Source organism: Pseudochaenichthys georgianus, chromosome 10 (genome assembly GCF_902827115.2).
Source record: "Pseudochaenichthys georgianus chromosome 10, fPseGeo1.2, whole genome shotgun sequence".
NCBI classification, from domain to species: domain Eukaryota; kingdom Metazoa; phylum Chordata; class Actinopteri; order Perciformes; family Channichthyidae; genus Pseudochaenichthys; species Pseudochaenichthys georgianus.
The window spans coordinates 20,022,984-20,040,646 of record NC_047512.1 but is presented as its reverse complement, the minus strand read 5'-3'; the positions used below and the strand labels follow the sequence as shown (position 1 = coordinate 20,040,646).

Genomic DNA, 17,663 nt, shown 5'->3' with positions numbered 1-17,663 from the left:
CTGGCGGCGCCCCTGACGATGGGCGCTGTAAGTGATGAAAATGGGGGATGTTGGCTTATCTGGCGCGCAGCTCACAGCCAAAATGCGAGTGAGCGAGGGAGAGAGAGAAGGGCGCACCGCCCGGTACCGGCGCTATTGTTATTAGAATCTGGTGCTAGCTGCTCTAACGGATTTAAGAAGAAGATGTTTCTACAATAATGTGGAGGGAGAGTCCTCTCCAGTCAGACTGAGAGGCTGATACTACAGCTTAGTGAGGTAAAGGACTCTGAGTGTTTAGATAGTTCACTTTAGTCTAAGTTCAAACAGTTTGGTCCCAATTTATGTAAACACATATTTCCAAGGCACTCCTTTATAATTATTGGCATAAACAGGTGTGAAATCATTCCAATGTATACTATAGGACAGGACAGTAACCAAAAATATCCTTTAAAACTGGAGAGATTAAACAAAAGAAATGCATAAATAAATTAATGTTAAGGTAAAATAAGATATGAATGAACAACACAAATAAAATAAGTTACATTCATTTGTTATTAGCTATGGTATACAGGTTATTGGTTATGTTCACATACTTATTTGATTACATCCACTTGTCTAAGATGACAACAGAGACTTTCGACCCAAACCCAGCTGTTGACTTCTGGATGCGAGCATCTAATCGCAGACTCAACCAGAGAGAAAATAGTAGGCCTACATCATCAGCTACCATGTCTGACAGAGAGGAAGACAGTGAGGAGAACAGTCAGGAGGGTAGTGATGACAGCTTGATTACTGGTCGTGCTAATGGTGTCTTGTGTTCACCTCTGCATGTGTGTTCTGTGTTTTATTGGATAGGATAATAACTTCATAATTAACTGAAAGCAGAAGTCTAGGGTAAATAATTGCAAGTTTCTTCAGTGCACATGTCACACAATGAAATGCATTGTGGGACATGTAGTTTATGGGCAACATGCTTCTGTCAGATAGGATAAAATAAGATGGACCTTTATTAATCCCCGTGGGGAAATTCAGTAGTTTAAAGACTTTAAAAGTGCATTTTACATAATAGGGAACCATTTAATGATTGTGTTGTTCAATTAAGATCACATCACATATGTCGTTTCTCCAGTCATTCTTGTTATTTGTTATTTTTCTCTATTTTGACACTATATGTTTCCGTTGATAAAATTACATTTTCATCTTTTAAACTCAATGTTTTGAGGACTAGAGTGAGTCCAAGAATATTGGACCAGCTTGTATGAAATGAACACCTTTGATAAAAACAACAATGACAACATAATGGGATTGAACGTGTACAGTGAGACAAATATTAAAACACCAAGAACTATAAATACATACATCTTCTATTTAATAATAATAATACATTTGATTTCTATAGCGCTTTTCTTGAACCCAAAGACGCTTTACATTTGGGAGGGAGGGTAGACAAACAAAACAAAAACAAAGCCAAAAAGAAACCATACCATGGTTTTTTTTTCATTTATGAAATTCAGTGTTGATTAAAACATAAACATCATCAGCATAAAGCAGAAACTTCACCTCAATATAGAGAGACCAGCAGCAGCACATTGATCCTACCCAACAAGATTTAATTCATAATATACATTAAATAAACCCTGATACACACATTTGAATACTTTAGCAGCTCTTATGAAATCACCACATTTTTGAAAAACAACAAAAACAAAATAATGTAATTGAACCCAAAAGTAAAAACACCAAGAACAATCTGCACAAACTTCTATTGTTGTTGTGTTTATTAAATTCAAAGTTGTTTAAATCACAAATAGAACAGATACCAGTACTTTAGTAACCAACATGTCATACAGTAATTAATATAAACTGTATACGTTTACACAGTGAGGCATACACATAATACATTTAATTGATATTTAATTTTTTTAAATCAAGTCTAAACACAACAAAAAAACACTAAATATGAAAATGGGAAGGGAGGAAGAGGGTGATGTAGGAAATGCAGGAGAGAGTTTGGGGTGAAGTGAGGGGAAAGTAAGTAAGTAGGTAAAGTAAATAAAGGATGGAGGACGGTGAGAGAGGGTGAGGTAGCAGGAAGTAGGTACAGTTAATGGGGAGGGACTTAATAGTGAGTTTTTTTACATCTATTATACAGATTGTGGGAAAACCTGCGCTCCAGGAGAAAACCCTGTATGGAAACGGGAATGCAGTAAGGGGTGAGGAAGGAGGTGAGGGAAATGGAGGAGGGAAAGAGGGGAGGAAAAGGCAGCTACTGACGTCCAGCCTCCTCCTTCTCCTCTTTCTCCCCCTTTGCTTTCTTACTCATCTCCTTCTCTTGCGTAGTATTTTCTGCAAAACGACGTCCCTTTCCTCAGTCGCCCTCCTGCGAGCGAAGAATCCTCTGCTCTTATTCTTCATGTGAAGACAGAGGTCCTCCAGAAGTGTCTTTTCATCGTCCATCTTCTTCTCTTTAGCCTCCCAGCTCAGTCGCGTCTGAGCGAGGTCGTCCTTCTCGTCCTTCGCCTGTTTCAGTTGAGTCTCCATCAGATGAACCGCGGTCTCCCAGCTCTGGTGTTTCTGGGTCAGGTCTCTGGAGCACTTCTTCTTCTGCTCCTTCATCTCCTCCTCAAGCTGTTGGACTTTTGTCTCCCAGCTCAGGTTGTTCTCATCCTCTGCCTTGTGTAATTGAGCCTGAATCTCTTTGAATTCAGTTGCCTGGCTCTGAAGTCTCTGAGCCAGGTCTTCCTTCTCCTGAGTGACCTCTTTTATATCGGTCTCCAGCAAACTGGCCTTGGTTTCCCAGCACTGCTGTTTTTCGGCCAGGTCTTCTGATAACTTTTGCTCCTGCTCTCTCATCTGGTCTTTAAGCTGCTTGACATCCGTCTCCCAGCTTTTTTTTATCTGGACCAAATGATTTTTCTGCTTCTGCACCTAGCTGTTTGCATTTAGCCTCCACCTGTTTTAACTGAGTCTCCCAGCTCTGGTGTTTTTCGGCCAAATCTTCAGAGAACTTTTTCTCTCAGCTCATCTGTTCTCCAGCTGCTGGACTTTCATGTCCTTCTGTTTGACATTGCTCTGGTTTTCCTTGACCAGGTTCCTCATGGTTTCCTTGGCCTCTTCTAATTTTGCCTGAACCACTTTCAATTCATTCCATTTTGTGAACCATGTTGTCACTTTTCTTCTCTTCCTCTTGTAATATGATCTCCATCAAATGAACCTTGGATTCGCAGCTCAGGTGTTCTTCAGCCAGGTCTTTGGAGAACTTTTCCTCCTTCTCTCTCATCTGGTCTTTCAGCTGTTTGACATCCGTCTCCCAGCTTTTGTTGTTCTTTGCTAGATTATCGTTCTCCTCCTCCACCTGTTTTAATTTGGCACCTGTTTGAGCTCAGTCTCACAGCTCAGGTTCTTCTTTCTTCGTATTGTCATACTGATATTCTGTACACACTGTGAAGACCACTGAGACAAATGTAACATTTGTGATATTGGGCTATATAAATAAACATTGATTGATTGATTGATTGATTGATTGATTGATTGATTGATTGATTGATTGATTGATTCTTTGCCAGGTCGTCCTTTTCCTGAGAGACCTCTTTTAGTTTGGCCTCCATCGGTTGTTGGTCTTCAGAGATCTTTTCTCCCTGCTTTTTCAACTGGAGCACCAACTTTTGGACTTCCTTCTCCAAGGTTTGGATTCTAAAGGTTTGCTGACTGTTGTGCTTCATCACCCCTTTAACTTTCCATTCGATCTTTTGTTTTTCGCTCTCCAAGGTGTGGTTTCTAGCGGCCTGGTAGTTTTTCTTGTCCACTACATACTTCATGCCTTGTTTCTCACTCTCCGAGCTCTGTGGTTTCTCAGCCAGGTCCTTGGTGGACTTCTCCTGGCTTTGAAGGAGTTGTTCCTCTCTTCTCTTCAGCAGGTTTATGGTCACCAGGTTCTCGTCCAGCTGCTGCTTGTGTTGAGCCTCTTTAGTTTCCATCTCCTCCTCCTCCAGAGCGCCGTATCTTTCCTCCCAGACTGTCACACACTCAAAGAGTTCATCTCCTCTCATCACGAGCAGTTTGACGGTCTCTGCGTCAAACTGCAGGAGACTCTCATCGTTCTGGCTGTCGTATGTCTCCTTGTTGCTCTGGTCTGACTTTGTTCTATCCATGGCACTGTCTGTGGACTTGTGTTGTGCGTAGGAATACAAATCTGTGTCTACGTGATACGTGTTTTGTCTAGAAAACTGTAACGTTTTTCTGCTCTGACTGAATATGTGTACCACTTACCGTTCTGAACTGAAGAACTGAATTCCATTAATGTCACATGTGATTTCACACACTACAACTACAATTCCCAGCATGCTTAGTGGCAGGAAACTACAAACGGAAAACTGATTTCATAGTTAACATGCAATTGATTTGTCCCACTTATGTGTGGATATTTTAGATATTTAATAATGGATCAATAATTTATTTATTAATGATGCCATAACCATTAGTTACAAACTCTTTGTAAAAGCTTAACCAGTAGAAAATGGTGCTATCTACTGCTGAAACTGCAGAAAATTGTGCTCCAGAAATAAGAAATACTGTGTAAAGCTAGTTGTGTAGTCAAATATATTGCAGGTTTGCACTTGCCCTGTAGTAAACTTTAAACACAAGTGCAAAAATAAAATAAGCTAACCCTACAGACATCTGGTAAACTTTTCTTCCTTGCAGCAGTATACTGTTTGCACAATGCAGTCCATTACAGACAGAGTCTGACACGTTGTGGACAGAAAATGTAATTACTCAAGCACAGAACTACCTCAAAACTCACCATGACGTAGAAATACCGGTACCACTTCACAATAAGACTACCCTTATAAAGGATTGATAAAGGGTTTATAATTAGGTTATTAATTAGGTTGTAAACACTTTATTAATCATTAAGAACCATTTATAAACCAAACATAGTTTTCATACATCAACACAGGCTCACTATTTGGCAAGCTGACTAAGCCTTATATTGGCTACTTAGCGAGAATCAACTCAGTGAGCAACAGATACCAAGGATGCTGGATGATGAAGAAGACGAAGTAAGATAGGCAGCCATTATAAGGCTTAGTCATCTTGCCAAATAGTGAGCCCAAATGTATCTGTACTGCTAAGTCTTATATTGGCTAGCTTACTTCGTCTTCTTCATCAGCCAGCATCCTTGGTATCTGTTGTTCACTGAGTTGATCCCCCCCCCCTTCCATCTTGATGTTTTTTTGGCATCTCTTTATGACCATTTATTTATGAGTTACTAACATTTATAACTGCCAAAAGGGAGCCTTGTTGTAAAGTGTAACACATTCCCATGTATTAATGGACTTAGCAGTACAGATACATGTGGGCTCACTATTTGGCAAGCAACCGGTCACAGTTGCCCCGTTTATCTCATGTCTTATAAAAGCTTATTCATGATTTATAAAGTGTTCACAACCTAATTAATAAATTAATTACAAACTATTCGTAAACCCTTTATAAGGGTAGTCTTATTGTAAAGTGGTACCGAAATACCTTATACGTTATTTTTAAATTGATCACCACACAACATACATAGAAATAATGCATAACTCCTGTTGCTATTTCACAAGCTGCATCATGGCAACACAATTACAATAGTGTGTCCTGTGTTCTGCATGCCAGCCTTTGTTTCAGTATCACAGTATTATGTGATTCCTCATCACCTGGCCATGTGGTACAGTAGTGACTGATGATATTTAAAGTATTTTTGATAAAGTAGGCAGTATGTGAAGCTTTTTTTGTTCTTAGGAAACAGCTTATTCAGGTGCGGCATCTATTAGATAGATTTAAATGTAATAAAAATGTATTTGTTATGTCATTCAGTCGTTTTGATTTCACAATATCTGATATCTTTAATAACGAGGCATTTTTAGCAAAATAAAATCATAGCCCTTCATTACTCTAGAGGGGATAAAGGAAGTAGAAATGCTCCAGTGATTAGACCGATCCTTTTCCATTTGCAGTTAGTTCCCCCTGGATTTTATCTGCAGTAACGGATCATGGCAACAGCCATGACACATATCTGAGGAGAATAAATATATGAGTTAAACACACATAAAAGTTAAAAGAAAGCTATAAGCTAAGCTATAAGAAATGCGTTCGTAATATCTGATCATTAGAGGGTGTATTGAGGTCTTTGCAAGTTTAAAATATGAATAATATTGGAGCAGGAGTGGGGCTACATTTATAAAAATTAAATAAAAAATGTTTTAAAACTGAACAACAATTATTGGAAAACCACTGTTTTTTGTTAGTTTTTCAAGGAACTTCATTGCCTCAAATTGCAAAGTACATCACCTTAATAATAATAATAATTCCTTACATTTATTATAGCGCTTTTCCAGATGCTCAAAGCACCTTGATGTATATAATGCCCACAGTGGATGATGTATTTAAATTAAACTTTGCAATAAATGGGGAAACACACACCAGAATTGCCATAAGCATCTAGGCAGGAAATGTTTTTTTTTTCAAAAGAAAACATAATGCTAATTTAGTTTAGGTGATATTTTAAGTTTCATCAGAAACACATGGAAAAATGCACATATGCACATTTCCATTCTGTCACATCCCTTTGCAAACGTGTGGCTTTCCCTGTTCACAATTTGATTTATTAACAAAATGTTTCGCTATTTTTGTTTCATTGTAAAATTTGACAAATAATTTCTAAAACATTTCTTGCAAAAGTATGACTTTATGATATAATCACAGACAATATTCAAGTTGTTTTCTTATGTAAATGAACCGCTTTCATCTCAAAGAAAAGCCAAGGTTTTCCTCTTTTGAAGTTTTATTCTTTACCTACGATGGCCCTCATATACCATCATAGATACAAGACATGCAAGTAAGTATAATTAAGAAGAATATGAATAAAGGGTAGGATAAAACGTAATAAATTAAAAACCGGTTTTGGATCATTCACATAGATCAGGGGTGTCCAAACTTTCTTCACCGAGGGCCACATACAGAAACATATACGAAAGGCTGTGCCACTCACATGAGGTTGATTGCCTTATCAGTTAAGTTATAAGTTAGCAAAATCATTAAAATGTAGGTCAATTATGTTTGATACTTGAAAATGCTTTACAGCCTATACATCCCAGCTCTCCATAGGGTTTCATTTATTATGTTAGCAGCTCATTCCTTAAAACAGAAGCTCAGATTGCTTATAAAAAGAGGAAATATGAAGGCTATATTTCAAGCTTGTTATGTAATTAAGTTATTGGGCTTTTTTTGGTTGTAAACTATGATTTGTTTGAAAATGTTTTCAACTTTAATTTAATAAATGTATTTGAAAAATGGGCTTATTAACACATGAATACTGTCTAATCTTTTTTTTTTGTCTTTTGATGTTTATTTTATTATCTTGATGTTTTTAAATGCCATTTTCTTAATGTCTTTCATTTTTGTACAGCACTTTTAATTGCCTTGTGTTGAAAGGTGCTATATAAATAAACTTGTCTTGCCTAATATATTTTACATATGCATTTTTAGAAGTACAATATATGACAAGCACAAGTTTCATTTGTGGGCCATATTTCATTATACATTTTGAATTAGCTGAGCGCCGTATTTGTAGTTTGGACACCCCTGACTATATGTTCTCGTTGTTCTTCTAAAGCACATACCGTGTCACTGTCTGCCCAGTTTGGTTACACGGACCAACAAGGCCTGGACAACACTGAGGGGAAAAGCTGGCCATAATTGTTATAAAACGGAGAGCCCACGAAGTCTGATGAGTTGTAGAATCCACAACATTGGGAAGTAAGTAGATTTACTTAAAAACGATACAGTACAATTTTGAGATACGTGTAGGCCTACTTTAATTGAGTTATTGTGATTTAATTATTATTATTATTATATTATACTACGTATTATTTTTTCATTGTAACTGATTAAAACTACATTACATTTTTAATGTAATACCCTAACTCTTTTACATGTAACTAGTTCAAGGTTCAAGGCTTTTATTTGTCATACGTACATAGCTACAGTGTAGTTATGTCGATGAAAATCTTAGGTCACAGGCTCCTCCAACAGTGCAACACAATAAAACAGAAACACAGAAAAAATAGTGTAAGTAACTAAAAAATAAAAAACGGTAACTAACTTACTCCCCCAGTCCTGCACATACACCAAATTAAAACAACATGTACAATATAAGAATACTTAGAAGGAAAGTGGATGAACTGCCTCTTATAGTAAAAAGGCATACTTGGTGATTTGTACTTTTTGACACTGAAAAAAGAGATTTCTGGCTATCCATCAAATTTCAATTAACGACACTAAGATTTAATTAAAAGTCTTGGATTAGGGAATTCACCATGTCATTACAAAACAGAACACAGAGAAGTGACTGTATGCCAGCAGTCAGGATTGCCGAACTCTTCCACACCCTGCATATTAAGATGCCTTTCAGGCTGGCCATATCGGCATGTGCTCAAAACTCTAAAACAGGGGTGCCACCTAAAGATTAATATGGATGTCACAGCTTTTACCATTTGTCTGCTGTGACATGGCAGTGACCTAATTAAATGGCTTCTAACATGAAAAGGACATTTTTATAGCAAAACAGGCACTACCAAGGGATTAAATATATTGATTTATCGTTTTTAATAGTTAGGATTTAGCTAAAAGAAATTACACCCATTATGTCAACGTCAGCATGAAGAATTGACAGCTCATTAAGATTTTTTCTTTGAGGCGAAAAGGAGGACTTTGTCTTTTTTCAGATCGTTCAGAAGCTCAGAGAGGTAGTCATGCCCGATGCCACAAATATCTGTCAGGCTAAATAGGCTAAGGGAAAGTACACGTCTAAATAACCAAAAGAAATGATTCATGAACAAATTCCATTTAGCTGCTTCACATTTAGGTGTCTAATATTGTTTTGGTCTGCATTTTCATTAATCTGCAGTTCTGTAAGGTTCAATGGGTGTTTGAATCTAATAAAAAAACAGGGATCTTGTAAAATGTACGGCGATGTTGTCAGGCTAGACACTCAAGGAAAATACAGAATTATTTAGGTTCTACAGGGTTGTTTTATTGCATATTAATGGAAAATAATCAGCAAAAAAGTCCAGCTAAGTCCTCTTCAAATTAGTCATACAGTATAGTCACCTCTAAATTACCACCTGTGTCTTTGACTATTCATGTTGTCAAATGTAACTCTGCTCGTACGGGAAAATACTGGAATTATCTTTTATTTCAGTGTGTTGACCACCTTTTCAGGCAAAGGTATTGTTGTTCCAGGCCACATTGGCTGCGTCCATATCTGTAAAGTTAATGTAAATCCTGAAATAGACACAAAGAAAAATCGGATATTAAGATAAGACATTAACAGTAAGCAAGGTATGCGCGTTACACTAGTATTTCTCTATGTATGTCCGTCTCCTCTTATTTCTCAGTTTGTACATTATTGTTTCCTTCTTTTATGCCTCCTCGCCTCATGTCTTAGTTCCTCCCACCTGAGATGCAAGCAGATCCGGAAAGAAAGAGACACAAAGAGAGAGGTGTCGAGGCAACGTGCATTCAACAAAATGAGAGATCAATGAGACTTAATTTTTAACAAACGTGAATAAAATAGAACCTGATGCAAATCCGATTGAACTGTTCATTGTTTATACCGCTGTATTTAATTATCTCAGTGTTCATGACCACTCATATATTTACAAATTGTACAGATGTGTCACGCAAGTACGCAAAAACGATTGACCTGTTATCGATCAGAGTTGCTGAACATACTTCTAATTCCGACTCACAGGCAGGAGGACGGAGGAGGGTGGAGACAAGGAGGCACAACATTGAGCTTTATATGTTTCTGTCACCTTTGCTTCTCACATTATTGCAGTATATGTACTGGTTGCTGTTTGTATCCTACCTGTCAGGAGAGATTTCCAGGTGTTTGTTGAGCAGTCCACACAGGAGTTTAGAGTATTGCTTGTTCTGAGCACCGCTGATCTTGCCAATACTGTGAAGGGAGCAGAGTGCACAGGGGTCGCCCTTTCCTCCAAACATCATCATTTGGTCAGGGTTGATATGCACAGCAATGTACTGGTATATGCAAGAAAGAGGCACACAACTGAGGTTAGCTTACATTGGGTGAATGTGGATCAATCATAACTGTTGTCAGAGTGTCTGGTTCTTAACCTATTTGAACGTCAAACTCTATTGTAGTTTCAGCATATATTCAATATTAAGCTAAAGATATAAATGAAGGATTTTGGAAATGTTGGAGTTGTGAATCCAAATAACTACACTGCAACTCAATACCGAAGAATGTTTTTGAAAAGTGACCAAAAACAAAACCGTTAAAAAAAATCTTAAGATTGTGTATTAAATATTTGTTGACCGTTTAAAATAGAAAAATATATGTAGTATATAGCATCAGTTTGCTTGAAATTATAGATACTTGCTTTTAACTTGTGGGTTTAGTGAACTGACGCCTCTGATCAATCATCGACCAAACAGTCAATAGGCCTACTGTGTTTACATAACCTACTTGTGCAGGAAGTATATCCCTTATTTTAGCTGCCTGTTTTTGGTCATATTGCACAAAGCAGAGAAGTTACATTTACCAAGGTAATACATATAGGAAAGAATAAAGGCACATAGCCCCTCAGTTTCATTGAACATCAGGATATTGTGCAGGATTAAGGTCTACTTTACCTGTGGAGGTTTGCCCATAGCTTTGGCCAGCTGCTCGGTGGCCTCGGAGAGCAAAGCCGCCGGTACATCGCTTTTAGCCACGTTGGTGTTCACTGTGAACATCGGCATGATTACTCCTTTTTTATCTTTCTCCCTTCACAGGCTGCTGCTGATGATGCGACTCCGGATTCTGCTCTGCACAGAATAAAATTAAAATAAGACTGTTCTTCTTCTGTGGTGGAGTTGGCAGACAAAGAGACCACAGCGCCTCCTTCCAGTCTGGAAGACACTGTTCTGTTCACACTCCAACCAAAACGCCAACCAAGAGAAAGCTAAGTAGTTCTTTGCTATTATTTCCCAATTTACTTAACACTTTAACACTGCTGTCAAGACCACAATAAATACAAAGTGGTGCATGAAATCCTGAATGTGTTTTTCCAGGGTGCGGCTATTCTTGAGTGTAGGGTAATTACGGTACTGGGCATGCGCAGTGTTCTCTAGCATCAATAAGTAGAGCAGAAGGAGGCGAGAGGGAAAACAGTGGCACGGAGAGAGAGAGGGCAGAAGTTAGATGGCGCTTTCCTTTGTCACCGCGTCTCTCTGCTCATGAACATCGACCTGGCATATCTGCGATCCGTGAAACCAAACCGTCTGTCGTCGATTCACCTCCAAGTTATTCCTAATTTCATCCAAGAAACGGTACGTATACAGAGCTAAATTAGCCAGGCTGCTAACGCGATCACTTTCCTGACGGAGACGCTGCTCCTCCTCTACCACTTTTACATTACTGTGTTTCAATAACAATGCACGTTTAATAACAAGCTAACTTGTATGTGGTATTACACAGGTTAAATTAGGCATTACTAGAGTTTAAGTAAACGATAACAGAGGTGGAATAACCATGTGTGCAATCACTGTCACAAATTACGTCGATATTATGTATTGTGCAGCTGCTCACTAACTAATAAAGTTAAAATGTGTACATGACATTGGCGATAGGCATAACATGGATACATGCAGTGTCTCTTAAGCTATGCATTACATTAGGCTGTGTAACTTTCGTGATGGTAACACACTGTTATTGAACCAGGTCTGAACCTGTGGCCACGATGATGGAAGAATCGGTGTCCACATTTGAGACTCATCTGACGTCTGTCATGGACAGTCTGATCCGTGCCTCGGTGTGCGAGATCTCCAAACTCTTCCAGGATATGGTGAACGACTACCTGATGGAGCTGTCCCTCAACAGGAAGGAGAACGAGGCTCTCAAGCAGCGGCTGAGGCTCACCGACCACAAGCTGAGAGCCGAGCGCAAGTACGGCATGGGCTGGGCGGCGCAGCGCCGCAGCGCCGGGCTGTCGGCGGCGGAGGAGCGGGCTGGAGGGCGGCAGAAACGAAAAGTTGCGGAGGCCCGTAAGTATTGCTTTAGGATTTAGGTTTACCTTCCACAACTAGCTGGTTTCCACTACCTTTTTAGTTTGTCATATATTTAGTTTGTATTTATTTCAAGTAGCCTACTGTCAGTCTTGCACAACCCTCTGAATATGTTGCACATACAAAGCGACTTCATATCTGCACAGCTTTCCACTTTTGGTAACAATACTGCACATATTTCATTTAATGTTATTATTTTTGTCCTATTACCTTACCCAGTCTATTAGTGTGTATATATATTTAATGTAAATATTTCTTGTCTTGTTCGTTTTTCTTCCAATGTATCTTCTTTAACTGTTTATGTATGCACCATATACACCAAGGCAGGTTCCTATGTGTAAACCTGATTCTGATGACATTTAAATGGCACCTTGCTCAAACATGAATATTGAGTATGATTGTTTCTGTATGGTGAGAAACAGGTTCTTGTTGTGCAGTCAGGGCTTATGTGGAGACGCACTTGTTTTGTTGGAAACCATCTGGCAGGAGCTGATCTCTCCCTCCCTCCTTCCTCCTCCGCCTCCCTCCTTCCTCCTCCGCCTCCTCTTCATACTCTCTCTCTCTCTGTCCTTCACCTCCCCCTCTCCGCTGCATTCTGTCCCTCCCACTCCTATGTGAATTTGCACACATTCTCCCTCCCTCCCTTCCTGCCCTGCTCCTCTCCCTCCCCCCGCCTCCTCTGTCTCTCTCCAACTCCTCCTCCCCTTCCTGCTCCTCTCTCCTTCACGCCTCCTTCCTCTCTCCCTTCCCCCACCTCCTCCTGCTGTTTTTTCTCCTTCGTCACGTTGCACACACACACACACACACACACACACACACACACACACACACACACACACACACACACACACACCCTTCTTTCCTCCCCCGCCACCTCCACTCTACTCCTCACATCACCACCATAATGACACACTCCTGCTCCACCTCCCCTCTCGCTGTCTCACTCTTTCATCTTTTCATCCTCACCCCTCCTCTGTCTCTCCTTCAACTTGTCCTCCCCCTTGTCTTCCTCCCCCTTTCCCCTATGGCCCCCACCAACTCCACTTCTCCTTCTCTCTTCCTCACTCGCTTTCTCCTCCCCTTCACATGGTTTCCTCTTCTATCCTCTCTCTTGTCTGTCCTTCTACGCCCACTCTCTCCTCACTCGTTCATCATGCTCACTACTCCTCCCCTTGCTCCTTTTACTTTCTCCCTCCCCCCAACCTCTTCTCTACTCCTGTTCCCCTCTACCTCTTGAATCCCCTCTTCCTCCTCCTCATCCTCCATCTCCCACTTCTCTCCTCTATCTCTGGCTCTCCTGGCTTTCCCAATCATCTCCTCCCACTTATCTCTCTCCCCCTCATTATTCACCCTCCCTCTCTCCTGCCCACCTGAACTCTTTCTCCTTCCTCTCTCACCTCCCTCCCTCCCACCCTTCCCTTCCCTTGTCTTCCTCTATTCTCCACAGGAGGCAAGTCAAAGAAGGGCCCGGCAGCAGCCTATGGCAAACGCTGGCCTGGAGTTGTGTGGGAGGAAGGAGGAGGAGGAGGAGGAGGAGGAGGAGCTGTGGGGATGGTAGCAGGAGGAAGAGGGGGAAAGGAGGCCAGGGAGATGTACCTCATCCAGTACCCCGGGGATGAAGAGGATGAGGGAGGGATGATGGAAGACGAGGAAGGGGAGGGCAGCCTCAGCGGTGAGGGGGAGGAGACGGCCAACATCAAAGAGGAGGTGAGGGAGACAGGCTTTCTCAGAAGAGGAGGAGGAGGAGGAGGAGGAGGAAGAAGAAGAAGTGGCACAGCATCTCTGCAGCTTCATATCAAATGGAAAATAACTGAAAAAGAGAGTTGTGCTTGTGTTCGTCAGCCATCAAATCACCGCTGAGATGCACTTGATGACGGGAAGGATATTGATTTGATATTTAGCTTCTCGATGAGCCGCTCTCCGCCTCGCAAGAGCAACAGCTTTTAGGTAGAAAGACCACAAGTAGAGGTGAACAGCTGTTTGCTTAAAACACCCACATGAACAAGTAGTAAGGCACATATTCCCTCTTCACTTATCTTCTGTATTTGAATATTCAAAGCATGCAAAATATGTTGTTGGCCTCCCTGGGAAGTCATTACAAGGTGTTTTTGAGGACTGACACATAGTGGAGCCGTTCAAAAGAGCCGTTTTTTTTAATCTGCGAAATAATCACCAGGATAATGATTGACTGTATTGCCAGACCTAATGTCAATAATCTGCATTGTAAACATGACACAGGGTGGTGCCATATCCATGTCATCATGTCAGTGAATGTACTACTTTGAATGTACCCTCCGTACGTGGTAAGTAAATAAAGTTGCCTTGAATGAAATTCACGCAACTCTTAATATTAGATGCTGTGTTTTTAAGTGGCGATGGAGATTATTTGTTGACCCTGCTTTAAAGGATATTTTTCCTTTACAAATGGTACAGCCGCTTTATCACTGCCTGGGTTTTGGTTGAAGTGCATCCATATGCTGCTGCGTTTTCGCGTTTGGCTCATTTTCCATCTGAAAAACACGTCGTCTACCTGACCTGTCCTGTACCACTTGTTATGACTTCTCTCTCTCACGTATTCCCTTAAGACCCACCCCATCTCACTCCTCGTGCTGAAACCTACCAATCAGAGTAGGGGGGGGGTTTACATAGAATACGTTTGGGGAACAAAATCAAGCTTTTCAAAAGGCGAGTGGATATTGGCAGGCAGTGAGTGCGCACCAACGATTGAACGATAAAAAGAACGGCTCTCACCAAGTACGACTCTGTTCCCCTCGTTCGTACCAAAGAGCCGTTCAAAAGAATCGGCTCGTTCGCGACCGACACATCACTACTGACACAGCATGGCTTTAATAACAATCTTATTGTTTTGTTTCAAGGAGCTAACGTTCAGTTGGTTACTTATCACATTAGCACAATAACTTTAAAAAAGTCTCTTAGCCTCCTTCTGTGCTCATAATTCTATTTGCAAGATGTTCTCTACGCAAAAAGGAAAACAACCAATCAGAGGCATGTGTAACCCGATAAAACTGTTAAACTAGGCAGCAGTGATCAAATATGGACACATATTCAGTAACTGTTTTGTCTGTCTGCCTCGACTGATTGCTTAAACAGCTGATTGGGTAGGCCTTTTTTTCATTATTACATAAACAGGCAATACAGACTGTAAAAGGAGGCGCTGTGTCGGATTTGAACCTTTTCTCCTGCAGTGAGGACTTGTTACACGGTATAATTGGTACAAATAATCTGTATAAGAAAACGCAGGTAATGGGACACTCGGGTAGCCCACCTGTAGCTTTCCTTTCCACAGATCATACACTGCTATCAGGTTATAGGTTATGATAGTTTGAGGGACTACGTTACCAACTTAACCTTTAACAAGCCAAATTGAAAAAGGCATTAACGCATTTAAATGTGAATTTTTTTTATTAAACGTGGTGTTACTATTTTACATTGTTTGTATTCTCTGTGCTTCTCAATGCAGTTTTCACAAACAGAGGGCTATCGACCCGCCTCTCTCCAGCTCATCAAGGAAGCTTTGAAGATGGAAACGCCCAGCCGGAAGCGGCACACGGGCTCCAGAGCCACGAGCGAAGGTAATGAGCCAAGGACACACCTATTCAGGGAAAGAAGCAAAATGTTCAGAAGCCAGTAGTTTAAATTTAAAGTGGGAATAATATCACAAGCTTTGTCCCTCATTCTCTCTGCTTTCTTTCTCTCTACTCAGGAGAACTGTCCGACCGCCCCCCGGCCCTTCATTCAGGAGAGAGGGATGAGGAGGACGACTGGGAGGAGGACTCAGCAGAGCCGTCAGAGGGGGGCATGACCATGGATGAGCTGAGGGGTCTTGAATCGGCACTGAGGGCCGAGAGGGGCCGCGAACAGGCGGCCATGACAGCCTCCCGGCCGGTCAGCCCCAAATCAGAGGGGGTGCAAGGCAGCGAAGACAGCCTGGCCCCGAAGTTCATTGGTCTCGATGGATTGGAGCACGAAGAAGAGCTTGAGCCGCCGACTCTGCAGAGAGAGGAGCAGATAGGACCAGGCAGGTTGAAGGACGCTGTGAGGCCCGGGGGGGAGCTGAGGTGGCCCAATAAGCTGAAGGAGGAGGAGGCTGCGGTCCTGACTGAGCAGGATGTGGAGGAGGGACAGTCAGAGCACCTGCCCCACCTGTCTGCTTCAGGGAGTGTCGGTGAGAGTGGAGAAGAGGAGGGGGGTGAGGACCTGCTCCACTTCTGCACACAGTGTGGAGGAGGCTTCACCTCCGAGGCGGAGCTGGAGGAGCACCCATGCCCACTGGGAGCTTCTCCTTCACACAGCGGGAAGGAAGTGTTCCCGTGTGCCCATTGTGGCAACGCGTTCAGCCACGACTGGGCTCTCAAGAACCACGAGTGTGCCTGTGCCGCCGAGAGGCCGCACTGCTGTGAGATCTGCGGGAAGCGCTTCACACACTCGCGCTCACTGGAGCGACATCAAGTGGTGCACACAGGTGAGAGGCCGCACCGGTGCCAGCAGTGTGGACGCAGCTTCAGCCGGCTGGGAAACTTGGAGCGCCACCAGCGGATCCACACAGGAGAGCGTCCATACGGCTGTGAAGCGTGCGGAAAGCGCTTCAGTCGTGTGGAGTACTTAAAGAGACACCAACTCATACACACTAGTGAAAAGATGGCACTCCAGTGCTCCAACTGTGCAAGTGGCTTTAGTGATGCGGAGCAACTGAAAAACCACCAGTGTTTTTAAGAGGCTCTTCCTGAAATATATGACAGAACTGGACGGATTAAAGCAGGTTTTTAATTGAATGTTGTAGAGGTTCAAGGGATGAATGTGGCTGGTGGATGCTAGTTTTATTCTAAGTGATTTGCATTGACTTGATTGAATTACCTTTTAAGATAAAGAAGCAGATACATGTGTGTATGATTTTTGTTGTGCAAGTGAAAAAAGCAAATGTCCAAAGTTGACAGGAAGTCAGTTGTACATGGTGTTTTCTTGAAAAAAAAAAAGTCTCAGCCATTTCAATTTGAGGTGATCTCATTCGTATGTACAAAGCTCGTACTTATTTATGATAATCAATAAATTGCACATTTATTTCTTTTTATCACTTACTTGTGTTGCCGCTGATGCCCTTGTTATTTGCCGGACAAGTTAATTGACAGCTTGGTATTTTGTATGTTTTGTGTCGGTAATATTAAATAAATAAATATTTAAATCCAATATAATTATGTTTTACCTTTTTTCGGTTTTGATTTTTTTGTAAAATGTTGTGGTTGGTGAACCCATTACTAGATGACTTTGACAAAATATACATTTTTAAATTAGGTATATACATATACTTAAAATATTTATATCAAATCACTATTTTGCAAGACAACATTTTGATTGAAAACGTAATAATTGAATAGTGAAGGCCTCTTTTTAAGGCTTTAAACAGGCACTGGTGGGGGGGGGGGGTTATATTTACTGTAACTTTGGAAATGGTGTTTATTTGAAAAGTTTAGCAAAAACAATTATTTGTATCACAAGTTTTAATTTTTATCGTCTCTTGATTTGGGAATCAAGTTTTTTAAATGCCACAAAAAAAC

The 17,663-nt window shown here is 41.1% G+C and overlaps 1 protein-coding gene and 1 pseudogene across 1 annotated transcript; one reads left to right on the top strand and one right to left on the bottom strand.

Moving 5' to 3' along the window:
- Positions 1-7,962: 7,962 nt before the first annotated feature.
- Positions 7,963-10,882, bottom strand: mif (macrophage migration inhibitory factor). The gene is made up of 3 exons (XM_034092691.2): positions 10,678-10,882; positions 9,890-10,062; positions 7,963-9,303 (listed from the first exon to the last, which is right to left on the bottom strand). The coding sequence occupies exons 1-3, from the start codon at positions 10,783-10,785 to the stop codon at positions 9,237-9,239; spliced, it is 348 nt and encodes a 115-aa protein (XP_033948582.1). The 5' UTR covers positions 10,786-10,882; the 3' UTR covers positions 7,963-9,236.
- Positions 10,883-11,108: 226 nt separating this feature from the next.
- Positions 11,109-17,286, top strand: LOC117453733 (uncharacterized; annotated as a pseudogene).
- The last annotated feature ends 377 nt before the right edge of the window (positions 17,287-17,663 follow it).